Source organism: Larus michahellis, chromosome 22 (genome assembly GCF_964199755.1).
Source record: "Larus michahellis chromosome 22, bLarMic1.1, whole genome shotgun sequence".
NCBI classification, from domain to species: Eukaryota; Metazoa; Chordata; class Aves; order Charadriiformes; family Laridae; genus Larus; species Larus michahellis.
This window is the reverse complement of record NC_133917.1, coordinates 3,019,251-3,033,607: the sequence shown is the minus strand read 5'-3', so window position 1 is coordinate 3,033,607 and position 14,357 is coordinate 3,019,251. Positions and strand designations below refer to the sequence as shown.

The 14,357-nt window shown below is 66.7% G+C and overlaps 1 protein-coding gene across 2 annotated transcripts in view; it reads right to left on the bottom strand.

Annotated features, from left to right (window-relative positions):
- Positions 1-359: 359 nt before the first annotated feature.
- KMT2D (lysine methyltransferase 2D) overlaps positions 360-14,357 on the bottom strand; it is a 28,105-nt gene continuing 14,107 nt past the window's right edge. Inside the window, exons 35-55 of one of the 2 annotated variants that reach the window (XM_074564872.1) lie at positions 12,064-14,159; positions 11,836-11,962; positions 11,655-11,742; positions 11,402-11,468; positions 11,025-11,257; positions 7,846-10,914; positions 7,616-7,759; positions 7,376-7,540; positions 7,113-7,269; positions 6,950-7,031; positions 6,676-6,851; positions 5,934-6,082; positions 5,695-5,830; positions 5,406-5,545; positions 3,801-4,971; positions 3,503-3,639; positions 3,233-3,363; positions 2,861-3,146; positions 2,646-2,719; positions 2,412-2,520; positions 360-2,308 (exon numbers count right to left, since the gene is read on the bottom strand). In XM_074564872.1, coding sequence (XP_074420973.1) covers positions 2,216-2,308; positions 2,412-2,520; positions 2,646-2,719; positions 2,861-3,146; positions 3,233-3,363; positions 3,503-3,639; positions 3,801-4,971; positions 5,406-5,545; positions 5,695-5,830; positions 5,934-6,082; positions 6,676-6,851; positions 6,950-7,031; positions 7,113-7,269; positions 7,376-7,540; positions 7,616-7,759; positions 7,846-10,914; positions 11,025-11,257; positions 11,402-11,468; positions 11,655-11,742; positions 11,836-11,962; positions 12,064-14,159 — 8,830 coding nt within the window. In that variant the 3' untranslated portion in view covers positions 360-2,215. The remainder of the gene's footprint in view (positions 2,309-2,411; positions 2,521-2,645; positions 2,720-2,860; positions 3,147-3,232; positions 3,364-3,502; positions 3,640-3,800; positions 4,972-5,405; positions 5,546-5,694; positions 5,831-5,933; positions 6,083-6,675; positions 6,852-6,949; positions 7,032-7,112; positions 7,270-7,375; positions 7,541-7,615; positions 7,760-7,845; positions 10,915-11,024; positions 11,258-11,401; positions 11,469-11,654; positions 11,743-11,835; positions 11,963-12,063; positions 14,160-14,357) is intronic. The other variant, XM_074564873.1, reaches the window with a different exon arrangement.

The following is a 14,357-nucleotide window of genomic DNA, read 5'->3' as shown; positions in this document are numbered from 1 at the left end:
GCCCACGTGACCCATGACCGCGGGGCGACCTTTTCCCCTCCCGCCGGGTCACGGCGGCCCCTGGGGCGGGGCGGGGCGGGGAGGGGCCACACGACACGGGGTACCCGGGGACACACACACACCCCCCTCGGGGTCCTCTGGGGGAGGGCCACAGCCCCGGGGGGGTGGGGGGACCCCCAAGCTGGGGGGCACAGAAATGGGAGGCGGGGGGGGGCGTTACGACACGGGGGACGCTCAGGGCCGGGCCGGGCCGGGCCTCCGCGGTGCCGGGTTCAAGCCGCCGGGAGGGCCGACCCCCGCCCCCCCCCCCCCCCCCCCCCCCCCCGCCCCGGCCCCCCCCCAAGCAGGGAGGCAGCGGCCTGGCTTCTCACGCGCTTTATTTTAAAATAACATCCAGTGGTTTCGGTATTGGTAAAAACGGGATTTCTACACGCCCCGGCTATGTACAGCTCTGAAAGTTAAATTTCTCGTATATTTTCTGTTAAAACTTTCTCATCCCCCGCCCCCACTCTCGCTTTTTTGTCTCTTTTTTTTTTTTTTTTTGTGTGGTTTTTTCTTTTTTTTTTCTTTTTTTTTTTTTTTTTTTTAAACATTTTTACCTTAAACCTTTTTGCAGCTTTTTGACGAGTTGCGGAAGCAGCTTTAAAGATCGCCCCGGCCCCACCGGGGGGAGGGGAGGGCACTGACCCCCTTCGGCCCCCCCGCCCCCACCCCCCGCCCCAGACCCCGAGGGGGCCCCACCCCAGGGACAGGAGGGTGTCCGTCCCCCCCCCCCCCCCCACGCCGTGCGTTTGTGCGTTAAGAGATCCCAGCTTCCCCCCTCCGAGCACCCCGGGAGGGGGGGGGGGCCCTCCATGGTGGGGGGAGAAGGGGGGGAGCAGGCGGTGGCCCTAGGGGGTGGCACCGTGGGGGGGGGGAGGGGGGGGCCCGCTGTGTTAATGCCCACTCGCTGCTTCGTTCTCCGAGGTTCCAGCTCCCCCCCACACCCCCCCCCGGAGATTGGGTTTAAAAATGCCGCAGCCCCCCCTTGCCCCTGCACCCCAAATCTCAGCCCAGCAGAGCACAAAGAGCCCCCCCTCCCCCCCCATCTAGTATATACAATATAATGTATAAATAGATAAATAACCTTCCCCCACCCCCGCTCCCTGTGCCAATGGCAAGTAGGGGGGGGGCCCCCCACCCAGCCCTGGGGGAGCGGGGCTGCCACCCCCCCAACCCCACCTCACACCTTAGCACGTCACACGGCTGGGACCTCCCAGGGCAGGGGACAAGGGCAGAGACACCCCCCCCCCCTCCTCTGAGGGCAGGGGACCCCCATAGCCCCCCCTGCTTCTCCTCGGGGGGGGCCCTTTTGCTGCCACATCCAGAGGAGTTGGGGGGGGCGGGGAAAGAGGGACAGACCCCCAGCTCCGGTGGCAGGAGGCTCTGCCCGGATGGGTGGTGGGGCGCGGGGGTGGGGGGGGCTCACATTTAAAAACAACGAACCAAAAAAAAAAAAAAAACCAAAAAAAAAAAGGAAAAATAAAATAAAAAAAAAATCTAACACTTAAAATGAGGTAGGTTTGGGTGCAGAAGCTCCTTGTGTCTGTCGGGGGCTCTCGCCGCAGGCGCTCCGGGGTCTCGCGCTCCGGGGTCTCGTCCACACGCACAAACAAAAAGAGATCAAAGGAACCGAGCGAGCTCTGGCCCCCGCCGCCGTGCGACGGGGCAGAGCCCGGATTGTCGAGCTCAAGGAGTCTTGTGTTACCTTGGTAATTAGCGAGCAAATATTATTAGTTTTGTTTCTAAAAAAAAAAAAAAAAAAAAAAAAAAAAATTAAAAAAAATAATAATTAAAAATAAAAATAAAAATCATCCAGGCCGGCTCCGAACTCGCTCCGGCTCCGCTGGGATCGCTCTGCTCCCCCGTGGCTCCCCCACGAGGGAGGGAGGCGGGCGGTGGGTGGGGAGGGGGGGGAAGCGTCTCGCTGGCCCTCCCCCCCTCTTCCTCGCAGGACGAAGCAAAGAAAACCCTGAGTTGCCAGTTCGTCCATCCGTCCGTCCGTCCGTCCCGCTGGGGCAAGGCCAAGTGGCTCCGCAGCGGCCGCCCTCCCCGCCGGAGCCTCCGTGCCCCGGCTGCCGCCGCCTGCCCGGCCACCCTGGCACCTCCTGCGGCCCTGGAGGGTCTTGGCGAGGCCTCCGAGGTGGGGGCCGGGGTCCCCAGCCCCTTTTCCCAGTTAGTTCATCCACTTTCGGCAGTTCCAGGCTCCACAGTGGCAGGGGATCTTGTGCTGATCGTCCTCGAAGTCGAACTGGTAGTCGTAGGTGAGCTGGGGGGAAATGGGAGAGTCACCCACGGCAGGGAGCCTGGCATTGTCACCCCCAGGCCACCCTCGCCCCCCACCCCCCGGCCACCCCATTCCCCTCTCTGACCTCCTCCCCCTTGGGGATGCGCCGGCTGGAGATGATGATGATCTTGTCCTCCTTGTCGAAGGTCACAACTTCGGCCACACAGTTTGGGGCACACGAGTGGTTGATGTACCTGGGGAGGGGCACAGAGGTGTGGGGGGGGGGTCAGCAGCGACCCGGGGGGCAGGACAGTCACTGCTCCCTGGGCGGGGGGGGGGGGGGGGGGGGTCCCACCATGCCAAAGCCCCCCATGCTCACCTGGCCGGGCCCCCCGTAAGCGTGGCGTCAATGACGTGCTCGTTGTTGATGCGGAACATGTAGATGCCGCGGTTCTGGGGGTGGGAGGGGAGAAGAAGAGGGTGTCAGCGGCTGCACCCAGCACCCCACATCCCACATCCCACCCGAGTCCCCCAATATCCCATCCGAGTCCCCCCACATCCCACCAGACCCCCCAACGTCCACCGGAGCCCCACCTGCTCCTCGTAGATCTTCTCCCGCCGGTTGGCCACCTCGTTGCGGATGATGGTGCCGATGTACTCGATGACCATGGTGTGCTTCTCGATGTCCTTGGCCGCGTAGAGCCCCAGCCCCTGGATGCGGGACCGCGCCAGGTAGACGTTGTTCTTCCACTCCGTCTTCAGGCGCCGGTACTGGGAGGACTTGGAGTGCACGAACTGTTTGCTGTAGGGCGTGTTGGTCTCGCCTGTGAACGTGCTCTGGTAGGCCTTGGACATGCTTGTGCTGTTCAGGGTATGGGGCCTGCGGGGGGGTAGAGCAAGAGGGGGTCAGCGCCAAGGGATGCCCCAAGGATCCCGGCTCTCCCGGTGGATCCCAGACCCACTCACCGCTTGTAGTGGGTGAGGATCTTGGGCTCGGAGCGGGCGCAGCCGGTGGGGTTGATCATCAGCGGCAGCTCCATCAGCGGATGGCGCCCGTAGCGGAACAGGTAGTTCTGGCAGCTCTCGACGCCAGGCAGCTGCCGAGGAGGGAGGGGAGGGGTCGTGGGTCAAACGGCAGCACTGTGGCCACCCCACCCTGCCAGCACGGCCACCGGCGCCATTCCCAGCGGGGCTGACCCCCAGTGCGGTGAGGAGACCCCCCTCTCTGGGACTTACCGACTCGGCGATGCGCAGCACCGCGTGCACCGTGAGGCCAAAGAGCTCCTCGCCCTTCAGGTACTCGGGGAAGAGTCGCAGCATGTCGGCTTCCTTCCTCATCATCGCCACCGGCTCGATGATCCGGTTCCAGACGGCTGCCAAGCGAAGGGAAGGTTGGAGCCGGGGATCTGCTGCAGGCTGCCCGCCAGCGTGGACCCCAGCTTGAGCCACCCCGGGATCTCCCATTGCCCCGTCCTCCCCATCAGCAGGACGAGGGTTGGAGGAAGGCAGTGCCCAGCGCCTACGGCTCCCTTACCCTGCGGCGAGGAGTCGGAGAAGACCAGATCCTCCAGGCCCTGCTCGATGACTTGCACGACGAACTCGGGGCGGCCGTTGTTCTCGCAGATGGTGCAGCGGTAGCAGCAGCGGCGGTTGTTGGTCCGCAGGCTCCAGTAGATGCGCGTGGCCTCGTAGCCCACGGGGTAGAGAGCCGTGACGCTGTGGAAGTCGGCCATCTGGTGCGGCAGGAGCTGCCCGATGGCGTGGAAGACCAGGCCGCCCACCCGGAACATGTGGAGCCGCTCGCCGCGCTGGATGATGCTGGCGATCTGCTTCACCTCGTCCCGTTCGATGTAGACGCGTCGGAAGACGGTGAAGCTGCTCAGCTCCTGCTCGCAGGGGCCCTTCAGCTTGTGCAAGGGGCAGAGCATGGTCTTGTCCTTGAAGAACATGCACTTGGCGCGGATGGCGCAGGCGAAGTGGTAGACGCTGGGGCAGCGGATGCGGTTGCAGCTGTTGGTGGCGCCGGTTTTCTGGCACAGGGAGCACTTGGTGAGCAGCCCGCGGTGCAGGGCCACCTCCACGTTGATCAGAGCCCCCCCCTGCGTCTCGTAGACCTCCGTGGACCACAGGGCACAGTTCAGGTGGACCCAGAGGTCAAGGTCGAGGTTGAGCAGGCGGGCCGGCCCATCCGTGGCCCCATCACCTTCCTCGTGGCAGAAACAGCACTTGCGCAGGTCCCGTGGCACCTTTTCAGGGCGCAGGGTGGTGCCCAGCTTGTCGATGAACTCCGCGATCTCCTTGTCACCATCCCGCTTGGCCCCCCCTTTCTGGATGGTGACAAGGAAGCGCAGCCGTTTCCACCGCACTCCCTTCCACTTCTTCAGCCGGGGACGCGCTTCATCCCCGTCCTCCGGCGGCCGCGAGCGTGGCTTGAAGCGGGGTGGCGAGTGGGGGGCTGCGGCCCCTTCCTCCTGGGGGGCTGGTGAGGGGGCTGGCGGCAGGGGTGAAGGGGGGGCCGGGGCTGCCTCGTGAGCTGCCTCGGGGTCGGGGACCCTGGCGGCCTCAGTGGGGCTGGAAGGGGAGGGAACAGAGGGGGACAGCGGGGGTGAGGGCTCCTGGGGCATGACGGAGAGCTGCCGCACGTCCAGGTTGGAGACGTTGTTGACGTAGCAGTGGTGCAGGGTCTTCTCGGGTGCAGGGCTCTCCTGCGGCACCAGGGAGAGGGGCACAAGTCAGAGGGTCCCAGGGGTGGGGACCCCCAACCTCCCCGTACATGACAGTGAGGGGTCCTTGGCCCTGCAGGCACCCCACAGCACCCCGCCATGCTCCCAGCCCTGCAAGGACCTCCCTGACCCCTCCATGCAGTCCTGGGAGACTCGGCACCTCTCCGCAGGGGGGGACCCGTCCCCCCAGGGAACCCCCTGCACCACCCTGCAATCATGGGGGACCTACAGGGACCCCGCACACCTTTCTATGTGGTCACGATTGGTCACAATTAGTCCCAAAGGGCCCCCCCACCTGCACCCCCACATTACCACCGCCTTGCAGATAGCCCGATATCCCTCTCCCAGGGTCACGGCCCTGGGGGGACCACCACTCTGACCACACCGACCACTCCCAGGTCAGTGTGGTCACTGACCTGTCTGAGCAGCGTCAGGAGGTCCAGCTCGCCCTTGAGGCTGTACCCCGGCAGCACCGCGTCAAACTGCTTCAGCCACTCGGAGCTGCCGTCCGGCACCTTCCCGGCCAGTGCCACCTTCTCCTTGCCACCGAGCACCCCTGCGCGAGAGAGAGAGAGAGAGAGAGAGAGAGAGAGAGAGAGAGAGAGAGAGAGAGAAGAGAGAGAGAGAGAGAGAGAGAGAGAAGAGGTCATGGGGTGCCCTGCCAGGGGACATGGGGGAGCCCGCGGGGACAAGGCAAATGCTCACCAGCCATGTCTGTGTCCACTTTCTTGGCCTCGACCACAGCCGCTCGCATGGGGCCGTCTGGGAACAGCACCTCATAGGAGCTGGGGATCTTCACGCTCAGCAGCTCGGCCATGGCCACCATCACCCCGTTGAGGTTCTGGGCAAGAAGAGGATAGAATGGGTCCCGGACCCCAGATGCCACCACACGGGGTGACTGCTGAGACCCCAAGAGTCTCGCCTCCCCCTGTCCCCTCGCTCACCTTAGCGGCTGCTGCAGACACCGTCAGCATGACGGAGACCTCGCTGCTCTTGCCCTTCTCCCAGGGGGTGCCTGGGCCCGCTGCCCCCACCTTCCCAGGAAGTGTCCCAAAGGGCTCCGCAGCCTCGTAAGGCTTTGTGTCGGGGAACACTGGTGTGGGAAAAGGGGGGTCAGAGCTGCACAGTCCCAACCCCACCAACAGCCACCCACAAGCCCACCCAGCCACCCCTGACCCCTGCAGAAATGCTGCTGGGAACCATCGCCTCACGTGGGGCAGAGACTGGGGTGTGGTTATGGGGACAGGACACGCAGCACCAACGGGAAACCCTCGGGGAGCGGCTGGGGGACCCTCGGGAGCCAAGGCTCGACACAAGGGGTGACACTCAAGGCTCTGCTGCCCAGGTGCAGCACACCCCACAGATCCCTTCCCCTCAGCCCACGTTGCCAGGGACCCTTCTCCTGCCCGCCCCCCCCCCCCCCCCCCAGCCCACACATCCAGGAGCCCCCTCCTGCCCTGTCCATATACTGCACAGATACCTTCCCACCTGATTTATGCACCCTGCAGACCACCTCCCTGCCCTACCGTACCCCCAACCAGTCTCTACACCCCACAGACCTCCTCCTGCCCGGTCCACATGTCCCCCACAGACCCCCCCCGACCTGGTCCACATGCACCACAGACGCTCCTGCCCTGCCCTGCTCCTGGTCTAGTCCCTGCGCTCCCCCAGCGCGGTCCAGCCCACCTGGGATACTGGCCCGGGGAATGATAGGGATGATGGGAGACAGCACACGCTCCTCCAGCTCCGGCTTGGCCTCGCTGAGAAGGGGGAAGCGGAGCAGCTCCTCGCCCAGCACGCTCTCGGGGGACGAGGCAGGGACGATGCTGTCAGGGGAGTCGCTCTCATCGTCGCTCTCCATCCTGCGGGGAAGGAGATGTCACGGGCCGCAGGGGCTGGCGTCACCCATGGAGGGGGCTGGTGTCACCATGGGGGGACTGGGGGGTCCACTGCAGCTCACCTGACGTCCTCAGTCTGGTTGTGCGGTGGAGTGGGCAGAGCTGCCAGCAGGTCCAGGCTCTTCACCTCCACAGCCGGCGTATCTGCGTGGAGAGACGGGTGTCACAGTGCCATAACAGGCAGGAGCAGGAACTCTGCGCCACTCTTACGCCAGCCATGCTCACCTTTCTGGCCGTGGGGCTCGCGGGTCGCGTCGGCATCCTTGGGCTGCTCGCCCAGCTCCTCGGGGACCGTGACACCATTCACCATCTTCTGCTGCACGGAGGGGGGCGGCGTGGGGGGCAGTGAGGAGGGCGGCGTGGGCGGGTTGCTGAGGTTGTTCTGGGGGAAGACGGTGGGGTGAGCATGGTGGGGTGGCCCAGGACCTCCAGCCTGGGGCAGGGGCAGGGGGAGGGGGGACATACACAGGGGAACAACCCCCCCTCACCTTGGTGAGCAGCTGGGAGTAATAGTCGGGCACGCTGTCGAGCACGGCACTGCCGAAGGCACCCCGCAGCTGGCTCTTCCCGTTGATGGGGCTGCTGCCGAAGGGCGCGAAGAGGCTGAAGTTGGCCGTGATGGTTGGCTCCGTCAATGGCAGCAGTGACAGCTCCTGGGGGCAGAGTGGTGAGGAGGGGACAAGGGGCAGCCAGCAGCCCCCCACCATGCCCCAAGCCCGTGGCCATACCTGTTTCAGCTGCTTCATGAGGGCCTCGCCGGGACGCAGCCCCTCGTCCTTCCGCAGCTTCTTGCGGGATGCTGGGACCCGCTCGTTGCCCTTCTGCACTCGCTTGGGCTTGGTGGCCGCTGGCTTCCTGGCAATAGAGGGATCCTGGAGAAGGAAAGGAGAGCGGGAGCCGTGCTGAGCGTGGCCCTGTGGCCACCACCTGCCCTCCTGCCCGGTGGCACCCCGCTCACCTCCCGGCCCAGCAGCACTGGCTGCAGCCGTGGCTCTATCCCAGCACCCCGGCTCTCCGTGTGCCCGTTGAGCTCGCCCGGGCTCTGCGCCGAGAGCTGCACGTTCTTGGCTCGCAGCAGCTTCTGCAGCAGGAGGTGCCCGGCCTCGGTGCGGCCGCCCGGTGCCAGCAGGCTGTTGGCTTGGCTGGCCCCGGAGTCCCCGTTGGCCTCTGGCTTTGACGCCTCAGCCCCGTCCAGCTCACATTGTGCCGCTGCCGCCACCTCCTCCTTCGGCTCCTGCTTCACCAACACCTTGGGGGACTCGCCTGCCGTGGGGGTCCCCTCCGGCACAGCCCCATTGATGTGGGTCTCGCCAGGGTCGGCTGGGTCCACACTGGGTGCCTCGGGGTCCCAGGGCCCGTGTGCTGGGTCAGGGAGGGTGCTGCTCAGTGTGGGTGCCAGCCCCTGCTCCGCTGGTGCTGCAGGGCTGGGGTCAGACACCGGGACCCCTGGCGATGTCTTCTTTGGCTCTTGGGGGCTCTGCTCTGGGCTAGCCAGGTGCTGGGGTGCACAGCCCAGGGGCGAGGGGGCCGGCGGCGTGGGTAGCCTGACAAGGCCAGGCTGGGGGCCACGGGCAGCCAAGGCTGCCTGCACCAGCTCGGCCAGGGGCTGCTGGGGGGGCTGCCCTGCCAGCACCCGCCCCTGCTCGGCTGCAAAGCCGCTCTGCGCCTCCGCCAGGGCACCTGGCCGCGGCTGGAAGAGGGGTCCCAGGGGACGAGGGGGCTGGTGGGTGGCTGGGGAGCCGTGGTCCGGGGCCTGCCCGGAGAAAGGTCCAGGGGGCCGGAGCGCCTGGCTCTGCTGCAGCAGGCTCTGCTGGTGCCGCTGCACCAGGAGGGCCTGGAGCTGCTGCTGCTGCTGGGGCGTCAGGTGCCGCAGCTGCGGGTTCTTGGCCAGGACACCCTGGAGCTGCGCCCGGATCTGGCCCATCACCGGCCCCGGCACCTGCCCCAGGAGGCCTGGGGGGAGCGCGGCCATGCCCGGTGATGGCACCGCTGGCCCCACTTTGTGCTGCCCGGGGCTCTGGAGCCGTGGGGGCTGCGGCTGGCCCTGCAGCGAGCCCGACGGCCCCTTGCCTGGCTGCTCCAGGGGCCGCGGTGCCTGCGGCAGCGCCATGCCCTGCGCCTGCCCAGTCCCGCAGCCCAGTGGTGGCTCTGCCAACCCGGTGGCATCTCCGTGCTGCTGGGACAGCTCGGGGCGGGCAGCCCCAGGACTCTGCAGCGGCGGGGCAAGCAGGGTGCCTGGCTGCACGGGGGCTGCCCGCAGCGTCGGCTGTGAGCCCAGGACACCTGGCTGTGGGGAGGCCAAGAGGAGCTGCTGGCCCTGCCCCAGCTCAGCCTGGTGCTTGGGGGCTGGAGGCTCCGAGCCACCCAGGCTGGGGGGGTTGAGGGCTCCCTGCTGCTCCTGGGGGGCCCCATGCAGCTGCCCCCCGCTCTCACTGCCCTCAGCAGGCAGGGTGCTGCCGTCCGCTCCTCCGGGCTGGTCCTTGGCAGCCAGGACCGCTGGGGCCGGCTGCATTCCCTGACTCAGGTGCAGCACGGAGGGGGCCTGGCCCACTGCCCCGTGCTGTGGAAAGTGCTGGATCGGGGGCTGCCCCTGGCCCAGCCCCAGGAGCCCTGGCTGGGCGGCTGCCGAGTTCTGCTGCTGCTGCTGCTGCTGTTGCTGCTGCTGCGGGGCCAGCAGCGTCCGCGACTGCCCCAGCTGCTGGGACAGCATAAGCCGGTGGCCCAGCATCCCCGGAGTCTGCGGCGCCAGTTGGGGCGAGCCCAGCACCCGCTGCTGGTGGGGGGCCAGGAGGACCTGGCGCTGGGGCGGGGGGTGACCCAGCACCGCCTGGTGCTGCAGCCCTGGTGCCTGCGCGTGGCCCAGCAAGCCCGGCTGCTGCTGGGGTGAGAGCTGCTGCACCAGCAGGCTCTGCTGGCTGCCCATCAGCCCTGGCTGCTTCGGCACCATGGGCTGCCCCACGGCGCCCGGCTGCGGGGCCGGCGCTGGCTGCTGCTGCCCCAGCAGGCTGGGCTGCCCCACCATGGCCGCCGGCTGCATCGAGCCTTGGCCCATCACTCCGGGCTGCTGCATCGATGTCTGTGCCATGACGCCAGGCTGCTGCATCGAGGTTTGTCCCATGACGCCCGGCTGTTGCATGGATGCTTGTCCCATCACGCCCGGCTGCTGCATGGACGTCTGTGCCATGACAGCCTGCTGCTGCATCGACGTCTGTGCCATAACGCCCGGCTGCTGCATTGAAGCTTGTCCCATGATGCCCGGCTGTTGCATGGACGTCTGCGCCATGATTCCCTGCGGCTGCATGGACGCCTGACCCATGACACCCGGCTGCTGCATGGACGCCTGACCCATGACACCCGGCTGCTGCATGGACGCCTGACCCATGATGCCCTGTTGCTGCATTGATGCTTGTGCCATGACACCCGATTGCTGCATCGATGCCTGTCCCATCACGCCTGGCTGCTGCATGGAGGCCTGTCCCATCACACCCTGTTGCTGCATCGACGCTTGTCCCATCACGCCTTGTTGCTGCATGGAGGCCTGTCCCATCACACCCGGCTGCTGCTGCAGCGACGCTTGTCCCAGCATGTTCTGCTGCTGCAGTTTCTGGGCCAGTTGCATCCTCTGGAGCTGCCTCTCCTGCATCAGGCGACTGTCGGCAGCCAGCCCACGGAGCGCAGGGTTCCCAGCGAAGAAGGCGTTGGAGGTGCCGGGCACCGGGGCGTTCCCCACGGCTTGCTGGCCCATGAAGGACAGGCCCTGCTGCACGGCCATGGACACGCCACCCTGGGGCAGGCGCAGCCCCGTGGGCTGTCCCGGCTGCTGGCCGAGGCCTTGCGCGCCCACCACAGCCCCCGCCGGCTGCTGGACACCGTGCGCCGAGAGCAACTGCCCAGGGAGCTTGGACATGAGACGGGGGCTCTGCGAGGGGCTCAGGGCCATGACGGCCGAGGCCTGATGCTGGTGCTGCTGCTGCTTGTTGCGGTACTCGGCCATGAGGTTGGTGTGCTCCTTCTGCTGCTTCCGTACCTGCCCGGGACAGTGGGACATTAGCGCCGCGATGGCATGAAATTAATGCCAGGGATGAGACGTTCGCACCTGGGACAGGACAGGGCGCCCACCCACCCACAGAGCCCTACCTGGTCCAGCTGCTTCTGGATCTTGCTCTGCTGCTCCGTCACCAGCTTCAGCTTCTCGGCATCAGCCTCGGGGAACTCCCGCCCAGCTTTCTTAGCAGTGCGCTGCTTGGCACAGAGGGCTTTGCGTGACTTGCGGTGGGCCCCAATCTGCTCCTCCAGCACCTTCAGCTGCATCTGCAGGAGCTGCTGCGTGTGGAAGAGCCACTCCTCGTACTGCCGCTGGTCGGCCTCGTCTGCGGGAGTGGGGAGAGGGCTCAGCTCAGCAGGGATCCTGGCTCCGGAGCGAGCCTGGCCACAGCTCTGCTCAGCCCAGCCTGCACGGGCAGGATGAGACCCGGCCAGCACTACCCTGGTCCCCCCACCACATCGGTACTCACTGATGACGCCCTGCGCGAAGGTGGGTGGGTTGGGACGGGCCTGCGTCGGGTCGGTGCCGCTCCTCTCCTGGCAGAGGGGGGAGCATTGAGGACATGCACCACACCATTCCCCCTCTGTGGTGCCCCCCTGTCCCCTCTCCACAGCCCCCACCTCCCCAGGGGACCGTGAACCCACCGTCCAGAGCAGCTCCTGCCTGGCTAGGACCCAAGCCCCGAGAGGACCGCTGTCCCCCTGCCCGGACACCCCACTCACCTGCCCGCTCCCTGCCAGCAAATGATTCTGCATCTCGGAAACAGCTGGGCCCCCTGAGAGCCGCTGGGCCAGTAGGGAAACCTGTTGCCTTTGGTGGGGACACGCAGAGACGAGGGATGAGCTGGGGCCAAGGTGCCCTGCCCACCTCAGGCTGTGCCCCGTTGACCACTGCGCTCCTTACCTGTTCATGCCCGGGGCCACCCCGATGCTGCCCTGAGCCATCACCTTCTTGATGCCCTTCAGTGCCACCATCTTGGCCTTGGCAATGGGGTCCATGATGTCCTCGGCCGCAAACTTGTCCAGGTCTGCTAAGAAAGAGTCAGCAGACAGTGCCACAGCGCATCTGGCCCTACGCCCCCCACCCAAAAGGGCCCCGTGTCACCCCAAAACAACAGCCCACAGCCCCTACCTGTGTCCGGGAAGAAACTGTTGGCCAACTGCTGCTGCATGATGAGCTGGGGGGGCTTCAAGCCCAGGGTGGGCGGCTGCACCCCGGCCATCGGCTTCTGTACCAGCACCTGCTGCTGGCTCTGCTGCGGCTGTGCCAGGGCCACCTGCACGCCGTGAGGGGCTGCCAGTACGTGGGGCTGCCCGGGGGCCATGCCCATGTGGGGGGCCAGCGCCTGGCCCTGCTGGGGCGTGCCGAGCCGGGGGGGCTGCGGCGGCATCAGCGGAGGCCTGGCCACCAGCCCCAGCTGGAGGGGCGGCTGTGGGGCACCCAGGCGGGGTGGCTGCCCTTCGGGGGGCTGCCCGGCCGCTACTGTGTGCAGCATGGGGTGCCCTGGGGCCGGGAGGTGGGGGGTGCCTCGAGGCAGGTGGGCCGACATCTGCTGCTTCTTCTGCAGCTCCTTCTTCTCATGCTCCAGCAGGTCCTCAATGAGCAGGGGCAGCTCACTGGCCACCAGTGAGCTCTCCATCTTGTCCAGGTCGTCGGCCGGCGATTGCCGTGCGCTGCCCAGGCCCAGGGCTCCCCCATCCAGCTCAAACTTCTCCAGCAAAGGGTTGCTCTGGTTGCCCAGTTGGGCAGGGGCCAGCCCGCGGCCAGGGCCAGCGTAGGGGTCCTTCTCCGGCACAGGGACGCCAGTGTGGCCACTGTTAGTGAAGTGAGTCAAGCCGAGGCGAGCTGGGCCAGCCCCGGTGCTCAGGAGGGTCTGGCCAGATTTGAGGCCCAGCCCCAGCGAGGCAGAGATCTTATCGGTGCCCTGCAGGGCCTCTGACTTGATGGGGACCGGGAGCCGCTCAGGGCCACTGGTGGTGAACTGGCAGGGAGAGGTCTTCAGGCAGCCGTCCTCCAGCTTGGGCTTGACATCGGTGGGCAACGAGCCCGCCTTTGCCTCTGTGCCCTGCGCCTTGAAAGCTGGGTCGGGCACCAGCGCTGCGCCCGTCAGGCAGGGAGCAGGTCCCAAACCCACCCCGGGCACCAGCCCTTCCTTGGGTACCTCCTGGTCCTCCACGGATGGGGCAGCGTCTTTGTTGTCTCCGGCATCGGGGAGCTTCAAGCTGGGGGCCGGCAGCTCTGTCTTGAGCTGGGCTTCGCGTTCTGCTTTCTCGTTGGCTGACTCGACCAGGCGAAGGTGCTCGTTGAAAATGTCCTTCTTGTCACCGGTGTCCAGCTCAGGGTCAGTGTAGGCCAGCAGGTCAAACTCGTCGCCATTCAGCAGGTCATCAAGGTGGGGGTCCGCTGTCTCCAGACTGTCCAGGTTGTCCAAGTCATCGTCCCCTTTAGCCACGTCCGGATCCAGGCTCAGGTTGGCCAAATCATCGTCATCTTCCAGGTCTTTGTGGGAGCCAAAGTCATCATCCAAATCAGGCTCCACTGGCACCTCACAGGGCAGACGTCCTCCCTCCAGGCTCAGATGGCTCTTCCCCAGGGCCGGAGCTGGCGTGGGGTCCGGTGCGGGGCTGTCCTTGGGTCCCTCGGGGCGGAGAGCGGAGCCGGAGGACAGCGGGCGCGGGGGGACGTGCTGCAGCTCCAGGCTGGGGGCCGGCAGCGGCGGGGGGGCGGCCGCTTTGGCATGAGGCTGGTGGTGGCTGTTGCTCATCTCAGCACCCTGCGGGGAGGCAGGCGGCAGCGGCACCGGCATCTTTGGGGGCTGCAGCGCTGGGGTGGGGAGCGCCTGCATGGGCACGACGGGGGCACAGAGGGCCTGGGGGGTGCCCTCCTCCCCAGGCAGGAAAAAGCGGGGCCGGGGCGCCTGGGGGACGAAGGGGGAGCCCATGACCCCCCCGGGTCCCTTCTGCACGTTGTGCCGCAGCTCGATGAAGGGGCCGCCCAGGGCAGCGGGCGAGGCGGGCACCGTCTCAGTGGGTGCTGGCAGGCGGGTGCCCAGGCTGCCCACGGGGGTGCCGGCGGCCGGTGGGGCGAAGCGGGAGGTGACAGGGAGCCGCAGGGCCGCAGCCGCCTGCTGCTGCTGCTGCTGCTGCTGCCAGAGATGCTGCTGCTGCGGGGATGGTGCCGGGAAGACCCCACGGGGGTAGAAAGCCTGGGGGGGACCCACTGCCGTCCTGCAAGACACCGCAGCGTCAGGACCAGATTAGCGCTGCCGCAGCCACGACACACCACATGCAGCACCCTAGGGGTCCCAATCCCCTCGGACCACACCAGACACCCCGCAAAACCACTGCCACCCTGTCCCCCCCAGCTGATCGCAAGCAAGACCCAGAGGGGACGCAACCCACCAGGGTGAAGCCCCGCTCAGTTCT